This window comes from Carettochelys insculpta, chromosome 28, assembly GCF_033958435.1.
Source record: "Carettochelys insculpta isolate YL-2023 chromosome 28, ASM3395843v1, whole genome shotgun sequence".
Lineage (NCBI taxonomy): Eukaryota > Metazoa > Chordata > Testudines > Carettochelyidae > Carettochelys > Carettochelys insculpta.
In genome coordinates, this window is record NC_134164.1 from 9,062,767 (window position 1) to 9,086,270 (window position 23,504).

General features: G+C 42.8%; 1 protein-coding gene across 2 annotated transcripts in view; it reads right to left on the minus strand.

Annotated features, from left to right (window-relative positions):
• The window catches only part of TANC2 (tetratricopeptide repeat, ankyrin repeat and coiled-coil containing 2), a 703,794-nt gene that overhangs the window by 130,179 nt on the left and 550,111 nt on the right, over positions 1 to 23,504 (minus strand). The window contains exons 1-2 of one of the 2 annotated variants that reach the window (XM_074978797.1): positions 22,946 to 23,007; positions 15,841 to 15,966 (exon numbers count right to left, since the gene is read on the minus strand). In XM_074978797.1, the coding sequence (XP_074834898.1) occupies positions 15,841 to 15,889 (49 nt within the window). In that variant the 5' untranslated portion in view covers positions 15,890 to 15,966; positions 22,946 to 23,007. Of the gene's footprint in view, positions 1 to 15,840; positions 15,967 to 22,945; positions 23,008 to 23,504 lie in introns of those variants that run through there. The other variant, XM_074978796.1, reaches the window with a different exon arrangement.

A 23,504-nucleotide genomic window follows, 5' to 3' on the forward strand; every position in this document is an offset into this window, starting at 1 on the left:
GCAAATTAGACCTTCTCAATGAAAATGTCTCCAGAAACCTTGCATTAAGTTAATGATACCTTGGTCCCCAACAAAACCACTGTAAACCACCACTACAATATATGACATAATGTTGTCAACAGACTGTGTGGGCCAATCAGAATACAGGAGAGTGGGCCTCATATTCAATTTACCTACAATAAAACAACCAGTGTTACATCAGCAGTTTGGACAGTCCTGGAAGATTCATCTGTCAGATATTAAATATTTCTTTAGGGGAGGGATATTATCACTTTATTATTATTATTATTATTATTATTATTATTATTATTGTCACTTAATAGTGAATAATATTGCATTATTTTCCAACAGAAATTATATTATTACTTAATTACACATGACGTACTATAGCAGTAACAGCATGGGCTCTCTGCTCTCTTCTGCAATAATCTGAATAGTTCCAAAAGAGACTAATCCTAGACAGAGATATCACTCCATAATTACTGTATCAAACATCAACATTCTTTTTCTGTTAAAATATTTTTAAAATTACTGTAGAAACTTATTACATAGAAGCCATGTTGCACTAAAACTGTATTAATAACATGACTTATTTAAGCAGGTCTGCATTCACAAAGGATTGTACCATTTTATGGAACATCATAAGGCAAATTCTCCCTTTGTGGATGCTCACCTAACTCCCCAGTTAACACGTACGCTATGATTGATGGGAGAATTTGTCTTTTATGCATTGCTCTTTACAATATATACAAAGAAAAACATGAAAACCTTGATTTTTTTGACTTCTACATGAAACTTAAAAACTGCTACAAATAAATCCAGAAAAAAATGAAATTAATAATTCCTGACAAATAGAAGCCTTATGTATAATTAAATTGAACAGCAAGCCACGAAAGATCTGCACCAGAGTTTAGGAATTTACAACTGCACTCAGTTTGACAATTTGTATGCCAAGATGCAAATGAAAATGGTTACATGAACCACAGAGTGTGTATATTTTAAGGAAAAAACATGAAGAATTATAAAGGAATACAGTACATGGAAGCGGATTTAGGTGGAACTCAGAAGAATGAGATACAAACAGAATCTATACCTTATTCATACTATCTCCAGTTCAGATTGTTTTGCTTGTTTGTAAGGTTGTGGTTCTCAGATGCCTCAACAATAGCCATTACACTAAATGCACAAAGAAGTGACTGAACACCAGCATAGGTCCATAGGGAAAAAGCCATATTTGTGTTTCTCCAGATGCCTCCCTAACTTCTTACCCTCTGCAAAGAGTAATAGCAATTCAGCCCCATGCAGATTTCATGTTAGGTCTTAAGGGCAATGTATGGTGGTGATAATATGAGCAATGTTTTCTGCTAGAAAATGAAGTAAGAAAATTAAATTAAATGTTACATCAAATTACAACAGTACTGACTTTAATTACAATGAATATTTTCATGGTTATGCCCCCACTGTTAAGATTTCATTGTAAGGATGCACTCCTTAACTTTCCAATTTACCAACAAGTTGTTTCAGGTTTCACTGCTTAGCATTTGACCCCTTCCTAGATTGCAGGATAAATGTTTGCTGCAGTTTCCACAACAAAACCACACAGGACAAAGACTTTTGATTGCTTTATTTGAATCTCTCCACTTACTCCTTTTTTCCATCATACCAACTTTATGTTTTATTTCTGCAGCTTCATGGCTGGCATTGCAACACCCTCGCCTCACATATTCCACAAATGATATTCAGCTCATGTCCTGGTGCTCACTTCCATGCTGTTAATGCTTCATGGGGTACTGTCCCTGAACTGATTCATAAGGCCAATCAATACCTTCTTTGTATCTTTCTGTTACCACAACAAGAAAAGAAAAAGCAGTCAAGTAGCACTTTAAAGACTAGCAAAATAGTTTATTAGGAGAGCTTTCTGTCTATTTTGCTAGTCTTTAAAGTGCTACTTGACTGCTTTTTGTTTTGATAGTGTATAGACTAGCATGGCTTCCTCTCTGTTACTACACAACAAGAAAGTGGAGAACTTACAAAATGGGTCAGATGGTCACCCTATTCCAACTTGACTGTGAAGCACTGACAACTACTTTCTACTACGGTTTTCCAACCAGTTATGCACCCACCTTACAGCAGTTCCATCCAAATAGTATTTCTGTCAGCAGTACCTGGGGCAAAGTGGGAGGGAGGCCTGGCTCCTCACCCCAGAAGCGGCAGGGCCAGTGACTGAAGGGGTATGGTTTAGGACAGTCAGCTCTGTCCCCACCCCCTCACTCCTTCAGTGCCATATGTGGGGCAGCAACACAGCACTCTGTGGTTTTTCAAAGGGGTCATGAGCAGAGGTGGTACCCTTCCATTTCCTGTCGGTGGGACTGATTTCTGTAGTCTATTAATGAGAAAGTCATGTGGGACAGTATCAAAAGCATTACTAAAGTCAAGATATACCACCTCTACAGCTTCACTCCATCCACAAGACTCAATTCTCTGCCAGAGAAATTTATTAAGATTACTTGCCATGATTTATTTTTTATTTATTTTTGACAAATCCACACTGACCATTGCTTAATCTGTTATTTTCTATATATTTGCAAACTGATTGCTTATTTGCTCGATTATCTTTCTAGGTACTGAAGTTAAGATGCCTGACCTTCAATGGGTTGTCCTTATTCCCTTTATTATAGAGATTGATACTATATCGGCCCTCTTCCAGTTCTCTGGAATTTCTTCTTTTCCCATTAATTTTTCAAGGTAATCACTAATAGCTCTGACATCTCTGCAATCAGCTCCTTGAGTACTCTAAGATGTATTTCATCAGGCTCTGGCAACTTGAAAACATCTAACTTACATATTTTAACTTGTTTTTTTTCCTCTGTTTGAGCCTCAGATTCTACCTCAGTTTCACTGGCATTCACTCTGTTACACATCCAATCATTACTAATCGAATGTATTTTTAGAATGTTTTCTTGTTCCCTTTTACATCTCTGATCTCATTTTGTGTCTTGGCCTTTCTAATTTTCATCCCTGCATATCTGTGCTGTGCGTTTATATTTATCATCTGTCCCTTGCCCTCGTTTCCAATCTTTGTAAGACCCTTTTGATTTTCATATCATTGCAGATCTCCTGAGTAAGACAGAGTGATCTCTAGCAGAAGTGAAAAAATTACTCAAAAAGTTACTTGAATAAAAGTGCAGCTGCTTTCACTTCTGGATACTTGAGTACAATCTAGATGTGATGTGTGTGTGTGCACTTTTCCTCAAGTAGCTTTCCACAGGGAAACTTGTACTTAAATACACCTGGCCCAAAGCAGCTGTACTTTTACCCAACTAACGTTTTGGGTACTTTTTCCACCTCTAGTCTCTTGACACACTTCCTATCTTTCCGATAAAGAAAAGATGTGCTCTTAATAATGTCCCTAAAAAACTGCTCTCTGAACTATTTTTTTTTTCTGTTGACACTTGCTTACCAGGGGATCTTGCCTACCAGCTCCATGTGTTTGCTCAAGTCTACCTTCTTGAACTCCATTTTCTTTATCTTGCTGTTTTTCCTTCTCTCTATCCTTTGAACTCTATCATGTTCACTTTCACCCAACCTTTCTACTTCACATCCAGTTCCTTCCTATTAGTTAAAATTAAATTAGAACCATGTTCTTATGAGTCATAACTCATAAAAGTTATGAGTATGGATAGTGCCTACCACACTTACGGGTGCTATCAGAATAATAACAAATTCTGGAATCTACATTAAAACATATTTCTATATGAGACAATGTTAAAGAGTAACACCTCCCTCTAGAGCAGGGGCAGGCAGAATATAACCCAGGGGCTAGATCTGGCTCATGGCACGGAGGAGCCTCAACCAGGTTCCCTACCTGCCCTGCCCTGCCCCTGCACGCTGCTCAAAAAAGCTGGATGCGATGGCCAGATTCTTCTGTGAGCTCTGGGGGAGAGGAGAAGAATTGTCACACACTGTCCTAGTCCCAGCAGGCCAGTTTCCAGTCAAAGGGAGCTGCCTGCTTGCAGGACAGACAGCATACAAAGTACCCCTACCTTCCTACCCCAACCTTGCAGTGTTCAGAGCAAAATATGGCCTCTGCCAGCTTCTCTGAGTGCAGCATGGGGTGGGGGCATGGAAGGCAGAGGGCCCAGCTGAGGAGCCTGCTGGACAAGGCTACTGGCTGGGAGCCATCCAGGTAAGTGTTTCCCAGCCATAGGCTACCTCTGGCACCCCAGACCTTCCCTCCCACAAACCTCCACCCCCTCAAGAGACCTTCATCCAAATCCCCTGCAAGCCCTCCTGCAGGCCTGCACCAGGTTACAACCTCCCAGACTCTGCACTCCCTCCTCCAAGTGAGAATCCTCTCCTGCATCCATACTCCCTCCCAGGTCCTTCCCCCTCAATCCCTTGCCCCAGCCCAAGATCCTTCCAGCCCCAACCCCCTGCACCTCTTCTTGCACTCCTGCCCCAGGTCACAGTCCTCTCCCCAGACCCTGCACCTCCTCCTATACTCTTCATCCAGGTCAGAATCCTCTCCTTCACCCATACCCCTCCTGGACCCTTCACCCATTCCCAGACTCTTCACCTCCTCCTGTACCCCAATCTCCTACTCCAGGGCAGAACCTCCTCCTTCACCCAAACTCCTTCGCAGATCCCCATGCTCTCCTGCATCCCACTCCCCTACCTCAAGCTCACTTCTGCACCCAGCCTCCATCCCAGACACTGCACCTCCTCCATTAATATCACAGAAGAGTGTGGCTCTTGACCACTTGCCAAATTCCTGCATTCTCCCCATCAAAAATATTGCCCACCCCTGCTTAGAGATAGATTCTGAAACAGGACTTTTCAACAGAGCACACAGCAACAGGCTTTTGGGAGCTCTGTGCACTGCTCACTTCCTTTGCCTAACCTGCTTCAGGAGTATCACACCTTTTAATACCTTTCATGCCTTTGAAATATCTCTCCTTACAGTAGAAACTCCGGTATGCCACTAACTATGGACCGTCTGCTCACCAATTCTCTTGAAAAAGATGAACATGTTTTGCCAAGGTTATAGCTAGAAGCACAAATGGAGGAGGTTTATTACATTAACGGTTAAGTGAAAGGTAAAAGCTGCTGAGTAATACTGCAGTTCTTTGACAGAGTTAACTGGCTGAGCTTGTAAAACTGTCAAATACAAGGTCAATATATGTAAATAAAATATTCCAGAAATATACTTGATAAGCCAAATTTTCTTTGCATTTAGACAGCAATACTGTTATGAAAATAAAGTTTCCATTTGGAAAACATTAAAAGAAGACCTAAACTTTGCCAAGATGCAGAGATTTATTTCTTCCCGTATACACACAGAGAGAAAGACAAAGGAACACCATGCATGCAGTGTTAAGGAGTAAAACCACACTGTAATACTTTTTCCAAAAGCTGCAATGGGAACTCTTCCAAGTAGCAAACCAGAAATCAAACAAAGACAACGCAGGGCCACATGTGTCTAGAATGACCAAATACAGATGCTCTATTGATTTATTAGGTGTTCCAGTGGGCTATTGCAATAATTTTCGCCTTTGGAGACCCAGGCTCCCATTCTGACTTCCTATCACAAGTAAGAACAGGTGATTTCAGGCTAAGCAGCAATAAGGAAATCAGATGAGACAGAGAGATGAACAGTTGAGAATCATCAGTATGCTGAAAAACTGAAGCTCATATTTCGTCACAAGCTACGTATGTTGAACTGAAGGGAAGACAAGATGGGACCTCAGAGAAGTATGCAATTTTCCAGCTCTGTAGATGAGATTGTGTCTCAACACTCTTATCTGTACTCAGATGGTCAAGGGTCAAAGTCAGCTGAAACATCTCTCCACAACTGTCTGTATTATTTACTTCAAAGTGATGTCAAATATATCATTTAATCCTGAGCAATCATATTGAAAAGGCATTTAAAATCTAATTATAGTTGTCCACAGTAACTCCACCTTGAAACAGCCAAAGCTCAAAGATAAAATCAATGCAGCCAAAAGGACATAATATTTTCCATGGAATAAATTGCCACTGCACTGACTAACAGAATGTCATTAGTAATAGGCACTGAAACCTGTCCCTAGGTTTCTACCATCTCAGACAAATTTGGGTGCCACCGTACAACAGAGCTGGTGAAAGGAGGTTGGAGAAATTATGTCAAAGTAACCAGCAATAAAAGAGATGGACAAGAAAATAAATCATGATAAACAAAGACATCTAGATGCTGATAGAATATTCTACATCCAGGCAACGAATTCTAATGTAGAGGGCTTCACCATTAAAATGTGTGCAGCTTATTGTTATGTGCTTGTTGATATAAATTCGAATGTTCAGATGCCCCTTAGAAAATGTAATAGTCCAAATATGGCTTATTAAAGCAGCAATACTTAGTCAAAATGAGACAACTCTCCTGTCCACACATACTAAACCTAAATATGTTTTTTGCCTGTAAAGTGATGATAAAATTATGCACGTCTAATCTTGACACATGCCCCACACTTTCCTCTCTGCATTACTATACTGTAAATCCTCGAAATGCAAGATTTCAAGTTGCGCTTAACTCACATTAATTTGAGTTAAGTGCAACTCAAAATCCCACTCTCCCCGGCACTGGTTTAACCACCCCCGGCCCCAGTTCAATATCGCCCCCCGCACACCAGTTCAAACCCCCTGTGGCCTGGCTCACCACCCATGTCCTGGCTCCATCTCACCACCCCAACATGTGGCTCTGGCTCAACTTCCTCCACCCCTGCGGCTCCAGCTTAACCCATTGGGCATGGTTCAGTACCCCCCGCAGCCCAGCTCACAACCTGAGCATGGCTCAGGCTTACCACCCGCATGCATAGTTCAGGCAGAACCCCGCAACCCCTGTTCAAAACCCCTCCACCTGGTTCCTGCTCACCACCCCACGCAGCCCCAGTTCAACTCCCCCCTCTGGCTCACTGTCCCCAATTCAACACCCACTCCATGACCTAACCCTCCTGCTCCCCTCTCATGGCCCCAGCCCTCCCCACCTGCCCCCCAAACCCAGGACTTATCTTTCAAAAGGAGCTCCAGGTGCTCCTGGTGCTTCCCTGGCTGCAGAATGTGTGTTCCACCAGGGAAAAAAGCTGCTCCCCCCGCCCCCCAATTACTTGAAATTTGAATTAAGCAAGGGTGTGTAGGAATGCAACCCTCACGTAACTCGAGGGACTAGTATATATACATAGTAATATGGAATGGATGGGCAAATTTACATCTCAACAGTACAGAGAATACAGGTTTTCCCACATAGATAGATAAATTTTCATTTTCAGCACATAACAATTCGATTTTTCTTTTACTTAATCTCACACATTACCTTGTTTGGAAGGAATATTAGTAGATTTTTAAAGATAGTCTATTTTTTATATTTATGTCTGATTATTCCTTATATCCAATAGTTGATCAATTCCAAACTGAAAACATTTTGAATTTTAGGTTCCAGTTGACATATCCAGTACTCATTGTCAAGAAAGTCTAAAAATTAAGGCTGCATTCAGAACTTTAACTTAGTCTGTAATTTTCAAAGCAGTTAAAGGGAATTGGACATCTAATGGGAATAGACTATATGACATAAGGTACAATGTGCCCAAATTTAAATTGTGGGGAGAACATCAATCTTCTGAATTTCCTAACTACTGAGGCTGCCTCTACACTAGAAAGTTCTTTCGAAAGATTCTTCAAAAGAAGTCGGCTTTTTTGAAAGAACCCATGGAGCATCTACACGAAAAAAGCATTATTTCAAAAGTAAATCGAAAGAATGTGGTACTCCTTTCGAAATCACTGTTCCTTTCCCGTTTCAGGATGTGTCCCCCCTTTCAAAAGCTTCTTTTGAAAGAAAACGTATGTAGACGTTCTGCAGGGCCCTTCTTTTGAAAGAACAGTCTTCATTTTCAGTCCCTGGCCTGTTCTTTCAAAAGAACGGGGGCTGTGTGGATGCTCTGTTTTGAAAGAAGCTTTTCAGAAGAGATCCTTTCGAAAGGTTTCTGTGGTGTAGACGCAGCTTGACTGACATTTGAAATAAATACTGATTGACACAAAGTTGTTTTTAATTCAAAAATATTAGGTATGATGATAAGAATAGTTTATTGGTGTCCTGTGGCCAAAAAGAAGTGACAGTCAGGGAAAGGAATTAGGGGACATTTTTTCCATCAAATAGTCCGCGCACTAGGCTGCTTCACTATTCAGTGTCTGAAATGCCTAATTCTGACGGATGAGCCAGGATCGCACTAATAACATATATTGCCTTCCATTGAAGGCTACACTATCACATGAATGATACATGGTCAGTGGTGATAATCACAGGCAGTCTCTACTGAGAATGCCTTGATCCACCCCTGGGACCAAATAGGAGTCGGGCTCACACACAGGATTTATGGCATTCCAAAAATGACATTTAAAACAAAAGGAAGGAGAAATCTCAGTTAAGGAGCTAAGTGACAGCCATCCATGAGGCTACAAGCTATCTGCTTCTGATTTTTGGTTAATTTTTTAAAATTAAAATGGCTTTTGATTTAGAATCTTATTTTCTGAACATAAGAGGTTGCTCTCTCCCTCCCCCATCTTGGGGAGGTTTACTTTTCTTCCCCTTTTAGAGTTTTTTTACTAATCAGACCCCAGTTCCACATTCCTCCTCAGTACCTAGTATGCAGCTTGTCCTTGAGACCTTCTTATGAACCTTGTTCCTGTCAAACACATACCCTGATTAAGAGAAGAACAAATAATATGAAACCTTTCGCCTGCAACTGGCTGTAGTCTCCGCGCTCTGTTTAAAGTATGCAACATTGGTAAGTACCTTGCCAGAAAGAAAACGTTTAGTGCCACAACCACTTGGACCTGAGTGCTGAGGATGTGTTCTGTGTTTCATTGGCCACAAAAGTTATATTTGTACCAAATGCTACAATATTAATTCCACATGGTCCATAGGAAAAGGCCCAAAATATTTTGTTCTACTATGCTGACTAAATTGAATCCTGAAGTTTGCTCACACCATTCCCCATCACTGGTTTGTACATTGTGTTAAACTGATTCTTGGCCAATACCTATTTTAAATAACAACATCAAGCCAAGGCTGCCTATCTTCAGCGAAGAAAAAAGCACTGAGATTTTGCTAACTGAATCTTTTAAGACATTTAAAAATAATGTTGAAGTGTCACTGACTAGTCAAAGACATATACCAGATGTTTATTTAACCATATCAGTTCTTGATATTGTCTGATAAATCTCTCAAGAGCCCCTGTCAACATTTATTTGATAATTCTCAGCAGACAGCACTCCCCAAGCTTATCTAAGCAAGTCACATAACTATGGGAGCTACCAAGAGTCAGACACATAATAAAGATCCGTACACCTATGCCACTACCAACATCACAGAAGGACCCTAATGAATTCCCAACTGTAACGTTTGTATTTGAAATTCTGAAAGATAACAAAGCCTATTTAGTAACAAATGAGAAGAATGGAGAATGAGAAAGCAGGTAAAAAGAAATTTGGGCAAGAGAAGTAATAGATATCAGGGAGACAGTATCACAGTGCTTACATTTTATACAGATAGTCCCCAACTTGGGTTACATTCCGATTTATGACCAAATTGAGGTACAACCAGGTGTTCAGACACACCCTTATACTGTAATCCCTCGAGGTACGCGTGGGTTGCTCTTGTGTACCTTGAATTTTGCATAAGTCAGGGAGGGCTTGGGCTGGGGCGGGGGGGAGTTAAACTTGGGGTGGGTTAGGGCAGCAGAGGTGGTGGGAGGGTGCAGTGGAGCTGGGGCTTGCAGGCGGTTGGACCAGGGCAGCAGGGGGCTGGGGTGGGGGTTTAGCCCAGCCAGGGGGTTGGACTGGGGCTGTGGGTGTGGTAGATGGCGGGTTTGGAGCTGGAGTCCCACATGCTGGGGGTTGGGAGCCTTGGGCGCAGGTTGAAGCTGGAGCCCTGCATGCTGGGAAGTGTGAGCTGGAACCGTGGGGAATTTGGGGGTTGAATGGGGCGAAGCAGGGTGGGTGGGGGGTAGAGCCTCATGCTCCTGCAGCGGTTGACAGCTGGAGCCACGCGCAGGCTGGTGGCTGACAGCCCAGCACATGTTGGGGGGTTGGTCAGCTGGGGATAGGGGTGGGTTGAGCTGGCAGGGAGACAGAGCCCCGTGCATGCTGGCAGAGGAGGGGTTGAACAGGGGTGCACCAGGGCGGGATGCTTGAGCGGGGGGGTGGGGGGGGCGGGTTGGAGCCCTGAGTGTGCTGAGCCAGCTGCATGGGGGAGTGATCTGGGGCCACACAGGGGTTGGGTCTGGGTTGGGGGGTCAAGACCCAGATGTGCAGGGGGTTGGAGGGGAGCCCCAGGCATGCGGCTGGAGCCCCCCGCTTGGGGAAGTGAGCTGGGGCACACGGGGGGGCGTGAGCTGGAGGTTGGTTGTAAGTACGAATGGTTGTAAGGCGATGTGTTCCTAAGTCGGGGACCACCTGTATTAATTTATTGGTAGACAGATGTTTGGAAAGGGTTCAGAAGGAAAAGGACAAAAATGTGAATAATTATCAAGCTAGAGCACGTGTGCACAATCTGGAGAGCCCTGGTTACTTGCTTGGTTTTAGTACTTATTAAAATCAGACAATGAATTAACAAACTGCATTTTTATACCTGACAATCTGTCAGTCTCATGCTGGGTCTTCTATTGGCTGTTTATGAAGAATCTTACAGAATTGAGGCTAGAATCCCATGATAAGATCCCAAACTTGAGTTAACTTGCTGAAGTAAATTTAATCTATATTTCTTTGGGAAGAACTAAGGGGGCAGGTAGAGAGTGAATTTTTAGTGCTAAATAAGATACTGACAGCAAATAAGGTTTGCCAGTTTCTCCAGGAGAGCCCCACAAACACATTTCATTCCAAACCTGGATCCCCCATAGCAGAACATGCCAATCAGAGCAAAGTAAGTCTGATCAAATAATATGAACAAACATTTAAAAAAAAAACCTGCTTACCTGCAATCCTGTTATTTATTTCACTCCTGAGCCTAATCTGAGGATTTACCTTCAGGAGTCACAGTTCTGCACCATCTAGATCACTCTCCCTGTACAACTGAATTTTTAGTATTAGTTTGATTTTGTTAAGGGGCCTCTTAGGAAATGAGTTGACTTGAAGACTTCTTTCTCTTCAAAGAGAAAAAGAAGTCCTTCTGAGGCACGCTGGCAGTAAGCATGTAGAGCTCATTATTAGTATTAAGGTGTGTGGTGTATTTACCTGTTTCTATTTCAGTACCAGCAGCTGAAATACACAGATATCACAGAGTACTAAGCCACATATCAAGAGTATTGCAAATATCTAGAAAGCAACAGTCAGACAAGAATGATTTTATACTAATTAGAACTGAAATGTAGGTATAAAGAACATAGTAATGTCAACTATCATCTCCTTCTATCCTATGTTAAGAGCAGCACACACATGCTGGTTTATCAAATGCTTGAGAATCTTGATCCAATCTTTCTATTATGCCATTTAGATTGCAAGCTCTTCAGAGAAGTGTCCTATTTTTCTGTACAAAACCTAGAATATTTTAGCCATATATGAATTATCTGTTTTTATTGATCACATCCTTGGAAACATCTGAACTATTTTTATCAATTTCTCAGAAAATCAATGATGCATCAAACACTTGTGCCGCAAGGTTAAAGTGTGTAACAATTCCAAGCACGTGAAAATGGGATTATAATGGAAACTGTTAGTGGATTTAATAATAGGCACTATTGCACTGTTCATATTGCTAATGCTAGACTCAAGTTTAGTACTCTCACGCAAGACTTGTAACACTCAGGAGTTCTCCAGCCATTTCTCTGTCCCCAAAATATTTCCTACAGACTGAGGACAAGAATGTTTTACATAGTAAATTACCATTCACTTTCCCTTATATGGGATGGGAACATGATGGCAACACGGAGAATGTATTAATACCTAGTACTTAGTTCTTCAATAAACTTCTACTTCAGGGTACACTGCAACTATTATATTTCAGGTTAAGTTATATGAAACTAAACTAGACTTAAATTCCCCTGGTTCATGACAGTAAAATGAAAAGTACACTCAGTATTCTGTTTAACATCTGCCACTTGTATAAAATATTTTTCCAGCTCTTAGCCCTTTGTATTAAGTTGGGGAAGGAATGTAATTCCCTTTTTGAAACAGGTTAGTTTAACAGACAAACATGGACAGAGGGAAAAGTCCCATGTTTAATGTCTATCCATCGAACTTCCCCAGGACTGATGCATTATACAATAGTCATAATCCTTGGCCCTCAGAGCAGAAGCCCCTACTTGCTCCACTAAGGGCTGGAAGCATCTGCAAATCCCCAAGACATGATGTACTAAGACTGAGCCCGAGTTTAGGATTTCTAAGTGGCAAAACAGCTCAAATACCAGGTCTCTTGAACAGTGTAGGTCTAGGCTATTTCCATGAAACATTTGGAACTTTTTAACACTCAAAAGCTGCATCTACACGTGCACGCTACTTCGAAGTAGCGGCAATAACTTCGAAATAGCGCCCGTCGCGGCTACACGTGTTGGGCGCTATTTCGAAGTTGAAATCGACGTTAGGCGGCGAGACGTCGAAGTCGCTAACCCCATGAGGGGATGGGAATAGCGCCCTACTTCGACGTTCAACATCGAAGTAGGGACGTGTAGACGATCCGCGTCCCGCAACATCGAAATAGCGGGGTCCTCCATGGCGGCCATCAGCTGGGGGGTTGAGAGATACTCTCTCTCCAGCCCTTGCGGGGCTCTGTGGTCACCGTGTGCAGCAGCCCTTAGCCCAGGGCTTCTGGCTGCTGCTGCTGCAGCTGGGGGTCCGTGCTGCATATACAGGGTCTGCAACTAGTTGTTGGCTCTGTGTATCTTGCACTGTTTAATGAAAGTGTGTCTGGGAGGGGCCCTTTAAGGGAGCGACTTGCTGTTGAGTCCGCCCTGTGACCCTGTCTGCAGCTGTGCCTGGCTCCCTTATTTCGATGTGTGCTACTTTGGCGTGTAGACGTTCCCTCGCGGCGCCTATTTCGATGTTGGGCTGAGCAACGTCGAAGTTGAACATCGACGTTGCCAGCCCTGGAGGACGTGTAGACGTTATTCATCGAAATAGGCTATTTCGATGTCGCTACTTCGAAATTAGCTATTTTGATGTAGCGTGCACGTGTAGACGTAGCCAAAAAATCACACATCCTAGGAAAAGAGGAAGTATTATCTATACTGCTTTCCCTCCCCCCGCTTTTTAAAGTTGCATGTCCCAACAACAAGAACCAGAACCAGATATAAAATATGAAACACTGTTGCTATTTGTATGCACGCTTAACTGAAAAAGAAAGGAAAGTATGTGAGGCTGCATGCTTTTTTAAAAGCATGTCTGGAAAACAATTTGATTCTGTTCCTACAATAAAGTTTAATGTTTTGGATGCAATCACTTCAAATTACGAAGGCTTGGCAAGGGGCTCAGTTTGAACATATGGAAATTTTGTCTGTCAAAGTTTGCTTTCTTCGCTTAGTGCCTGCCAATACATTTTATAACTGTATCACCAGCCAATATGATTTCATTACAAACTGTGATCCAAGATGACACAAAATCACTTTTCTCTTTCAGTCAAGGGTTGTGTTGTTTGTACAAATCCCCAGCAGAATGAAAACCAGCCAAGCCTGCAGTGCCATTGGATTGCCATACTAGTAATCAGTCTAGCATGGACTGATGGACAAATTCCAGACTGCTTTACTTGACACAGTAGGTCAGCAACTCAGAGTAAAAAAAGCATAACACCCACAGGAGAAGAGGAGACGTTAACAGACTCTTAAGAAGCACTGAATGCCTACCTGACCTACAAACATAGGGTGGCCCTGTGGCAAACCAACAGCAGGAAGCTGTCCTCACATCTGAAACACAACTCGTGATTCAAGCATCTTTTCAGTGTATACTCATTCAGCTACTGTAATTACAGTCTGTATGAGGGCACCAAAAATAATACAAAACAACAATCCAAACTTTTAACCAAAATACATGGTTTGCAAGCAGTAACTGCGGCCATACAAACAAACCAAAGTCCCATACAAGGAATATATTGGATGCAATAAGTTGCAATGTTGAGCACTTATGCTTTTCTTCTGGAAAAAAATGATGGTAGAACTCAAGCCCCAAACTGCACTCCCCCGCCGCCCTGAAGCCCAAGCCCAACACCCTCCCCCCATGCAAGGGTCCAAACTGCCCTCCTGTGCAGGGTCCAAACTGTGGCTTAACTGCACCTTGTGCATGGCCCAAACCGTCCTTGGGCACCTTAGCCACCGTGCGCAGGGCCTGAGCTGCCCCCTGGTGGCTTAACTGCCCCCCCAAGAGATCTGATCCTGCCCCTGGGCAGCTGAACTGACCCCCAGCAGCTTAACCCCTCCCCCCGCCCACAGCGGGGCCCGAGCCTGCCAACAGGCAGCTTAACTGCTTCCGGGAGGGGGCCAAAGCCATTCCCCTTGTGAGGCCTGAGCCTACCTCCCTGGCAGCTTAACTACTGCCTGAGGGGGGAACACACCACCCTCCGGTGAATTAACTATCCCCACCCAGCAGGGCCCAAGCTCAGTCCCCTGCATGGCCCAAGCCTGCCCCCAGGTGGCTTAACTGCCACGCTGAAGGGGCCTGAGCCATCCCCTGCACAGGGCCCAAGCTGCATTCCAGTGGTCGCTTAACCACTCCTCTGCTTCTCACCTCCCTCACAGCTCCAGGCCCACCCCACCCTCCTGCTCTCCCAGCTCCAGCCCACCCCAGTCTTCACCCCCTCTTGCAGCTCTAGGACCCCACCAGCTCTGACTTGCCCCAGTATGACCATGCACCGGAGTGAGGCTGGGGCTGGTGGCGTCAGCCTAGCAGGGTAGCAGGTGGAGGTCCTGGTGTGGTGGGGTCAGAGACTGTCAACGTGGGGAGGGGAGTTGGGCTGCACTGCTGGAAAGGCCTGACCCCACCCCTGTGCAGCAACAACGGAGTCTGTTGCTACACCTTCTCTCAAGTTTTCTTTCCCTGGAAGTATCACATAGGCTACGTCTACACGTGCAGCCAACATCGAAATAGCTTATTTCGATGTTGCGACATCGAAATAGTCTATTTCGATGAATAACGTCTACACGTCCTCCGGGGCCAGCAACGTCGATGTTCAACTTCGACGTTGCTCAGCCCAACATCGAAATAGGCGCAGCGAGGGAACGTCTACACGTCAAAGTAGCACACATCGAAATAGGGATGCCAGGCACAGCTGCAGACAGGGTCACAGGGCGGACTCAACAGCAAGCCGCTCCCTTAAAGGGCCCCTCCCAGACACAGTTGCACTAAACAACACAAGATCCACAGAGCTGACAACTGGTTGCAGACCCTGTGCCTGCAGCATAGATCCCCAGCTGCCGCAGAAGCAGCCAGAAGCCCTGGGCTAAGGGCTGCTGCCCACGGTGACCATAGAGCCCCGCAGGGGCTGGAGAGAGAGCATCTCTCAACCCCCCAGCTGATGGCCGCCATGGAGGACCCAGCAATTTCGACGTTGCGGGACGCGGATCGTCTACACGGTCCCTACTTCGACATTGAACGTCGAAGTAGGGCGCTATTCCTATCTCCTCATGAAGTTAGCGACTTCGACGTCTCGCCGCCTAACGTCGAAGTTAACTTCGAAATAGCGCCCGACGCGTGTAGACACGACGGGCGCTATTTCGAAGTTGGTGCCGCTACTTCGAAGTAGTGTGCACGTGTAGACGCAGCTATAAAGTCATATCTTTGTGGCCACTACCTATGGTGTACAGCCACACAAATCCTTCAGCTGATCCTTACCTCTTAGGTCTTGTTGTATGCGGGCACCTGCCATGCTCTGCCGAGGCATTCGGAGGGATGTACGCAGGGGAGTGTGTCTCTGCTCATCCAGGTAAGCTAGATCCTCTAAGTGGGCTGAACTGGTGGCTGACAAGAAAAAGCAAACAACTGTCAGAGTTGGTTCCAAGTTCTGGTATTTTTATTCACACAATATTCTCTTCCATGCTAAACATCAGAAATTTATAACTACATTAAATCAATACAGCTAAGATGAAGTCTGCATGTGATAGTATAGATTACGACTTTTGACCCTGAAGTGTCGTGAATCCTAAAGCAGACAAACATGCAAATGTAAAGTATTATTTGAGAAGCTGTATTCATATTGCTTAGGCCTACACAAACAATGTATGTTTCCTTCCAGTTGTTTGGTTTTTGAAAGGTAGAAATTATTAGCAATTTGGATAGATCATGAATTAAATGAAAGTTTGGAAAACACAGGGCATAGTAATTGCACACAGCTAGGAAAAACAAGGTGTTTTGGAAACACTTCTCATGCCCCCAAGACATTTGTTCTGGTTTGGTTTCCTGCCAATGCTCAGAAATGACAAGACAAATAGAAATGGAGATGCTTATAGATGTTTTTCCTATTAAAAGGATTACTTAATTGATTGTGCAAAAAGTTGAGCAGATACAGAAAACATTCCAGCTACATAACTGGGTATTTAACAATGCATTTTTAGTGAATGTCAATAAATCTCTTCTTCAATTATTATAGATCTGCCTAACTGGACATGAACATCCAGGTTTGGGCAATAAGTTGGAGGCGGTTTGCCAGATTTAGGCTACGTGTACACGTGCACGCTACATCGAAATAGCTTATTTTGATGTAGCAACAAATAACGTCTACACGTCCTCCAGGGCTGGCAACGTCGATGTTCAACTGCGACGTTGGGCAGCACCACATTGAAATAGGCACTGCAAGGGAACGTCTACATGCCAAAGTAGCACACATCGAAATAAGGGTGCCAGGCACAGCTGCAAACAGGGTCACAGGGCGGACTCAACAGCAAGCCGCTCCCTTAAAGGGCCCCCTCCCAGACACAGTTGCACTAAACAACACAAGATCCACAGAGCCGACAACTGGTTGCAGACCCTGTGCATGCAGCATGGATCCCCAGCTGCCGCAGCAGCAGCCAGAAGCCCTGGGCTAAGGGCTGCTGCCCACGGTGACCATAGAGCCCCGCAGGGGCTGGAGAGAGAGCGTCTTTCAACCCCTCAGCTGATGGCCGCCATGGCGGACCCCGCTATTTCGATGTTGCGGGACGCGGATCGTCTACACGTGCCCTACTTTGACGTTCAACTTCGAAGTAGGGTGCTATTCCCATCCCCTCATGGGGTTAGCGACTTCGACGTCTCGCCGCCTAACATCGATTTCAACTTCGAAATAGCGCCCAACACGTGTAGCCGTGACAGGCGCTATTTCGAAGTTGGCGCTGCTACTTCGAAGTAGCGTGCACGTGTAGACGCGGCCATTGTCCTTGATGGGCCATCAGCACTTTCTTTACTTACGTGTCCACATGTACAGCCACTTGCAGCTCCTGTTGGCTGCGGATTGCTGTTCCTGGCCAATGGGAGCTGCAGGGAGTGGCACACATTGGGAAATCTCTCCCTATAGCTCCCACTGGCTGGGAAAGGTGATCCACGGCCAATGGGAGCTGCAAGTGACCATACCTGCAGATGTGCAGGTAAATAAAGTGCCAACAAACAGCAAGGATCTAACCCTGGCAAACTGCATCAAACCTGTGGGCTGTTTATTGCCTACCCCAGAGGGCAGCTACGTTTCAGAGGCAGAGTGCCAAAATTAGACTTTTTGTCCTTTATATATGGCCCGAGTGCTAGTGATACTTTTTAAAGTCACTAATAGTCCTACTTACAACAGCTTCATTAATAAATAAATTGAAGTGCAGAGCTTTATCATTTAGGTGGTGGTTGGTAGCATTAGCTGGTCTTTTGTTAATCCATAGGCAGCATGGCTTTAAAACAGCTCCCAGCTGCATGAGGGAGGAGGAGAAGGGCCGAGTTCCTGCCTCGCATGCCACTCTTGCTGCCCCTGGCCTACCCCAATGTATTCAGACAGTTAGTACTGCTGACAAAAAATTTACACTTCACAGTGAAAAGGATTAAGAGAGGTAAGTCTCAGTTCTAAAGAAGATAGCGTCATTATACCAACGTTATTTGTTCACGGTGGAACTTACTGTGCCTTAAAACAATAGATTAAATAGTGTGCTTTATCACTCTCAGTTGAAGGCAGGCAACTACACTGTATGTATGTATGTAGATGCAATAATGATGGCTGTCATGGATCATGCAGGGGACATCACTTTATTTTTTCCAAACTCAAATTAAGAACTAAAAATAGACACCATGTAGGAATACATGTCCCACACCCATGGAAAACTATGGGGATTCTACGGGTCACCTCAGTCCTGATGGTTGCTTGATTTGACAAAAGTGGGCTGACCAGACCCTGTTCTCTTGCCAATCTGCTAATGGAATGTGCTAGGCTCACTCTTCCTGCAGAGCAGGGACTATGCCATAGTTCTGTTTTGATTATGTTAGAATGAATATAGTTTTAATCATATAAACATATGGTGTTTTATTTCCTGCATCATGTAGAGCAATGTATCTATGGTAACTTCAACCCACTTTGGCTTTTCCATTGTACTGTGAGCATGGTTCTTTCAAATGCAGTAGTTATCAGTGGTTCAGTTCAGTTTTTAAATGTAAATTACTAATTATTGTTTAATATGAAGTGCTTTCTGCAAAGACAGTTACCAGCAAACCAACTGAAAAGGAAAACAAATAGAACATATGCACTGGTCAATGAGACTAGATCGTATCGCTACAAAGAAATGAGATAATTTTGCCAGGCATCCAGTAAAGTAGGGCCTTTAAATGTTTGATGTAATTACAAGACACTGAAAACACATAGGCTGGTCTATGCTACAGAGTGTTGTCGACAGAAGTTACAGTTGGGATATATTTCCTGACAGAACCTCTGTCAACAGAACACCTGCACACCTAACAGAGACTCCCAGTGTCAATGCCCTCTGTCAACAGAGAGCAGCCAGACTGCAAAGCTCTCTGTCGACAGAACAGCCAACCAGAAGCTCTGCAAACAGGGCTGCCTGATGAACCAGAATCCCTCTCTGTCGACATAGGGCCCCCCAGAGTGTCTACACTATTTTTTTTTGTTAGAGGTGTCATGTCTTGTACAGGAGTGACTTAACTCCCCTGAGAAAAATGCTGCATTCTGTCAACAGGTTCTCAACAGAATGCATTTGTAGTGTGGATGCTTCATAAGTTATGTCAACAAAACTCTGTAGAGCAGATGCAGTCATATAACATATTTTATCTGGTCAATGAATTTACCTGGAAAATGCCGAACCTAAAAATAGTTCTGTCTAAGCACAGAAACCAGAGCACTCTTGTTTTTGATTACCAAGAAAAGCACCAAAGGGATTACATTTAGAAATAATCCTGTTTAATGCAGATTTCATTTGTTTCTCATTGTTACCAATGAGTCTGATTTGAAATTCATTTTTATATAAACAAAACCAAGAGTTGACATTTTGGATAGTGAAAAAGCTAGGAGTTGCTTGAAACAAGACTTGTTAGCACAACAACTGTGGGATGAAACCCCAGGAAAAGAGCTCTCAGTTTTGATTATCGTGTGCCCATACAGGATTTAAACATTCAACATGTTTTTTTTTTGCCCTGGAGTCATCTCTTGGCTTTTTGCACCAAGATCCTATACTACAGGAAGAAGAGTCTTACTGGCATAGATGTCTTTTGCTGAATGTCTACTTGAACAAAATATTGCGGACCAAACTAAAGGATTATAGACTCTCACTTAAATGGTATTACTGAGCAGTTCCATGATGTCATCAAAAACTTTATTTAATACAGCTTCAGCATGTGGCTTGAGTTTCAGCAAGAGAAGGAGCTGTGTTAAAATCATCCATCATGTGTATTCCAAAATAGAGGGTCAGTTCTGAAGCTGTCAATTTTGCTTGAATATATTCTTGAAAGTTTCATCACACAATATAATCTTTAACTAAACATGAATCCTTAATTCCTGGAAACTCCAGGACAAGCCTGGAGGGTTGGTAACCCTTGTTTTGAACCATTTAGGTCTGGTCTGCACTACAAAAGCGCTGGTGGTAAAGCTGTATCAATAGAGCCGCCTACTGGAGATGCTGCACAAACCAAGAGAAAGACTTTTATTGGTATAGTTAAATCGCCTCTTTGAACATCATCTATTCTGACAAAAGGCTTGTTTGCTGATCTAAGCTACATCTACAAGAGGGATTTATAATCCTAGCCACCATGTCTTTAAAAGTAAAAGACTGTCTTGCAGACTTTTCTCAGCTGAGGTATCAAATCCTCCCCAAAACAGCACTGTAGGTGGCTCTCTAGCCCAAAAAAGATGTTTGTGCCACTGTTTTACACCTTGACAAAGTCCTCTCTTCACTTAGGCTACGTCCACACTGGCCCCTCCCTTTCGAAAGGGGCTTGCAAATGCAGTGGATGAAAAATGCAAATGAGATGCTAATTTGCATATTCAGTGCCTTATTTGCATGATGGCAGCCACTAGCCATTCTGGAAGAGCTGCTTTCAAAGTGCAAAACAGCTGGGTAGATGGGGTTTCTTTGAAAGGAAGCCCTGAGAAAAATTAGGAAGAAAGCGGGGCTTCCTTTCAAAAGAACTCCGTCTACATGGCTGTTTTGCATTTCGAGAGCAGCTCTTCTGCAACAGTGAGTAGCCACCATTATGCAAATGAAGCACAGAATATGCAAATCATTGTTTCTTTTACATTTTCAATCCACCACATTTGCATGCCCCTTTCGAAAGGGAGGAGACAGTCTAAACATAGCCTTGGATCAGAACCATCCCACTAACTCTGCTGTTGAGCAGACGATCATTTCCACATTCCCTATGAAATACACAGGAATGGAAATCATGCTACTTGCTATTCAGGATTTTGAATATTTAGTTTGACTTATGCAATGTGTTCATTACTATTTTAGTTGTTCAAGATCATGATGGTTTCAGTTGGAGGAGCAGACAATAAATGAATATATTATAGTTGAGCATATTTTATTCATTTCCTTAATATTAAGTAGATATTAAGTAAATAGAAGTGTTATTTTAAATGTAAGTAGCCAATTAAGTAAATGTGTCTGCCACGGAGTTCCTGTATGCGCTTGAGCAAGTTCTTTCTGTGAAGTGAACAAATACTTGGTCCCAGTTTCTCAAGTTTAAGTCCAGTGCCTTGAGCACAATGACTGTGAATACACTACAGAGTTTTGTAGACAAAACTGGGGTTTTGTTAATAAAACTCATGGAGCATCTATACAGAAAATGCATTTTGTCGAATCTTGTAGACGGTTTGGGTGGCCCTGTGGTCGACAGAGCAGGTGAAAAGGTCAATCCGCTTTTATGAGTAGACATGCTCTGTCAACATAAGTTTTTGTCGCAACATCTCTTCCAACAGTAACGTCCATAGACAGATGCTTCTAGTGTAGATGTAGCCAAGAGAATTTCCTTTCTCCTCATCTCAGAACCCAACAAAGGGATATTAAATTAAATTGAAAGGTGGCAAATTTAAAATTTAGGAAAAATACTTTTTTATACAACACATAGATACTATGTGGAACTCATTATCACTGCATCTTGATCAAGAATTTAGCAAGGTTGAAAGACTGGATGCTATAACTAATGTTGAAAGGGAAGTCAAACCTCATGCTGTGGAGGTTAAACTCATCTCCAGCCATTATCCACAAGGTTCAGACTGTCACGAGGGAGGGCAGATTATTCCACATGTGCCTACTTTGACGCTTCTTGCATCTTTCCCTACCTACCATGTCTAGTGATGGCCACTGTCAGAGAAAGAAACTTGAATAGATGGACCAAGCTAGATATGCCTGTGCTAAAACTCTTCTGCACATAACAACCTGGGGAGGGGACATGAACACAAACAAATTTACTTATTTTTCTTTAATTTCATTCTTGCAAGTGGCTGAATCACTTTCACTGACTTTTCAAAACATTTCAGCTTGAGGCAAAGAGATAAGCATTAAAATCTTCAGTCTGAATTTGACAGTTATAAGCAACTAAAAAAGGAGAATTTCTAATGAAAAATATTAAACAACATTAACTGTGGTTTTCACTACCATAGCAAAATTTAGACAAAAGATAAAGTGGGTGAAAAATGGGAGAAAAGAGACAAAACAGCAAGAAAATATGGTTTTGAATATTTTTCTTAAATTCTGAAATATTCTCTTCACCTTTCATGTTCCTCTACTACAAAACCAAACCTTCCCTGCAAGGAAAGACAGTAACAGTTGTTGAGATACTGTAATTAAAAAGAACTTAATTTAAAATGGATGAAAGTTATTCCCATTAAAAACCACTGCAAACGGCCCATAGTCCCTTAAAAACATGGGTTCTAATTCGCATTTACCCGATGGCACCTTTACACCATCTTACACCAGTCTGGGTTTGTGCGTCATTACGCATGTAAATAAAGCTTGTTTTACAGCCAATGTAAATGAGTCTGCATATTGAAAGGGGGACTCAGTAAAAATGAGAACAGGCCCTTAATTTGCAAATAAAATATTTTTCAACTTGTTTGCTCTGCAGGCTGCAAGAAAAAACAAACTTTACTAGATTTTCCTAGTCTTTAAAATATGCTATACAACCAAACAAGAAACTCATCCCTCAGAGCTTTTTAGAAAGTTCAACAAAGAAATATTGAAGCAAAGGAGATTTGTTATTTCAAAGTTTGAATACTTCCAACCCATTCATATTTGTAAATTACATTTAGTTTTGCAGATCACAAAATTAGGACATGGATGATCCTCCTTTCCAGGCATATCTGTGACTTGAAAGGGAACTATTAATGAACAACACACACAGCTCAACAGTCCTGCAGCACTGACAGCTTCAAGAAATAAAGTACAAAAACTTACTCGCTGAAAGAACAACTGTTTCTGTGACATCATCATGACAGATTTTGTGCAGAATTCTGTTAAATGCTTTAACATGTTCCTCTTTTCATTACCTGGTTTAAACTGCTCCTGTTTCTTAAGAAAATGGGAAGCCCTGAATATTATACAAGCAAAAGTGAAGAGCCATATTGTAAGAGTTGTTCATGTGCTTCATTGCTAAAACTCGTACACTCACACATATATGACTGACAACAGCTGCTGCATAGCAAACATTTCCTACATCCGATCCCCCTGTCTAACTCGGCACAAATCTCATTTTAATTCTTCCAAGCATACACATAGCCATCAAGGATGGCCACAAACATTAGTCTCCTTGACTATTTTATTTGTTTATATAACCCTTTCACTGCCATTGCAGATTGACAGAAGAGTCTTTTTCAGTTCTATATTTTCTCAGTTAAAAAACAAAAGGGAAAAAATCCACCAACACCAAAAGGGGAAAATCTTCTCATGAAAACGAACATTAGTTCTCAAATAGATAGTAGTCTTATCATGTTAGTAAAATCATTTCACTTTTCAAGCTAATGGAAAACGTGCTTATACAAGCCAAACTTGCAAATCTACACACTAGGGACAATGAACTACTGAAGTGTAAATTTGTTGCATGCCTGG